A 1719-nucleotide genomic window follows, 5' to 3' on the forward strand; every position below is an offset into this window, starting at 1 on the left:
GGGCGTCACAGCGGCTCCAGGTCCTCGTCCCCGCACGCGAACTCGTACAGGTCCACGTCCCCGGCGGCCGGCGCCCCGCAGCAGGGCCTCTGCGTCCGCGGGGACCGCAGCTTCTGCTCCACCGGGCTCAGCGCCGCCTCCAGCCTGCGCGGCGGGGTGGAGTGGGGTGTGGGGACCCCAGAGTGCGCACCAGGGCCCCAGAGTGCGCACCAGCCCGCAGCTCTGCCCCATGTGGACCTCCCGCAGGACGGGGACCGACGCCTGGCCGGGCAGCCCGCGGCCCAGGTGGCGGAGTGCGCACCCAGCTGCGTTCCCCAGGCCCCAGGGAGCGAGCTGGTGGCCGACTCGGGACTCGGCTCCCGCCTGCACTCAGCCACACACGTAGAGTAACGGACAGCAGCCTGACTCAGCCTCCCAGCCTGTGCCGGGGCCTGCCCAAGCCGCCGGGGCCGATGCAGACCACCCTGTCCCCCAGGCCCCGGCAGCTGGCGTGGTACAGCGCCCGCCCGCCCGCCAGTCCGCGTGCGTGCCCACACTCACCCGTCGTCCCAGGCCTCGCCCGCGGCCTCCTCGGCCACCAGGACGTCGTACTCCTCAGCGGCGAACCTGTCCCAGTCGGAGAGCTCCGGGCCCTCGCTGTCGCTGTCCTGTGGGGCGGGAGAGTCAGGGCTGGCGGGGTGGGGCATAGCCTGGCGGGCGCGGGGCGCGGTCTCGGGGCTCACCCTGAGCAGGGCCGCCTGCTCCCGCTGCTCGTGGTCCAGGTACTTCTCCACGTTGAAGAAGGTGTCGAAGAAGACGTGCGCCATCTTGCAGCGCTTCAGGTCCTGCAGAGTGACCCTGCCTGCGGGACACGGGGGTGACGCGGGGCACCGGGGAGCCGGGGGTCCTGCTGCCCACGCCCGCCCGCCCGGCCGCACCTGGGCTCCGCGGCTTCACCAGGTCCAGCATCTGGCACACGCAGTCCCGGAAGGGCAGCGGCTCGATGCCCAGGCTGTCCAGCCGCCGGCGCTGCTCCTCGTAGAAGAACTCGAGCTCGAACATGGAGAGCGCGCCGTCCCCGTCCAGGTCCATGCAGCGGAACCAGTACTCGATGCTGCGGGGCCGGCGCGCGTCAGGACCCGGGCACCCGGGCGCGGCCCCGACGCCCCTCCCGCCCGGCGCCCACCTGGTCGGCGTCTTCTTGTCCTCCTCGGAGATGAGGAACCACACGAAGTCGGCGTAGCTGAGCCGGCCCTCCTTGTGCACCCTGCGCCCTCTGCGGGACGGAGACCGTCACGGGAGCCGCCCCGGCCCTGCCCTCCCGGGTGTCACCACCGCAGCCCCGCCGGGGGCCTGGGCAGGACCGGCAGCCCCGCGAGGGAGGGCAGCGCTGCGCCCCGCGCATGTGCTGTCTGCGGGTCCCGCCCGGGCCAGACACGGGATCCTCCCCAGACGCACGGCTCCGCCCGAGCACGCCTGCCCGTGTAGACACCATCCGGGTGGTGCGTCCCTCCCCGACCTGCGCGCCGGGGACCTGGCACAGGAGGGAGGCGGTGGCCGCGGTGACGGGTGAGGGACGCGGGCACGCACCGGGTCACGGCTCCGGAGAAGATGCGCTCGATCATCCGCGAGGAGATGGCTGCGGACAGCAGGGCGTGAGCGGCGGGCACACGGGCGCAGGGCCGGCCCGAGCGGGGCCGGGACAGGCACACGGCAGGACCAGCTGCGCGCACGGAGCCC

At 74.4% G+C, this 1719-nt stretch overlaps 1 protein-coding gene across 1 annotated transcript in view; it reads right to left on the bottom strand.

Annotated features, from left to right (window-relative positions):
* The window catches only part of Ppp2r3b (protein phosphatase 2, regulatory subunit B'', beta), a gene marked incomplete at both ends in the record, with an annotated part of 9934 nt that continues 8215 nt past the window's right edge, over window positions 1-1719 (bottom strand). The window contains 6 exon segments of the mRNA XM_013505589.1: window positions 1-144; window positions 541-647; window positions 723-841; window positions 918-1093; window positions 1166-1255; window positions 1570-1618. Of these exon segments, the coding sequence (XP_013361043.1) occupies window positions 6-144; window positions 541-647; window positions 723-841; window positions 918-1093; window positions 1166-1255; window positions 1570-1618 (680 nt within the window).

This window comes from Chinchilla lanigera, unplaced genomic scaffold (genome assembly GCF_000276665.1).
Source record: "Chinchilla lanigera isolate Chin_1 unplaced genomic scaffold, ChiLan1.0 scaffold00098, whole genome shotgun sequence".
Taxonomy (NCBI): Eukaryota; Metazoa; Chordata; class Mammalia; order Rodentia; family Chinchillidae; genus Chinchilla; species Chinchilla lanigera.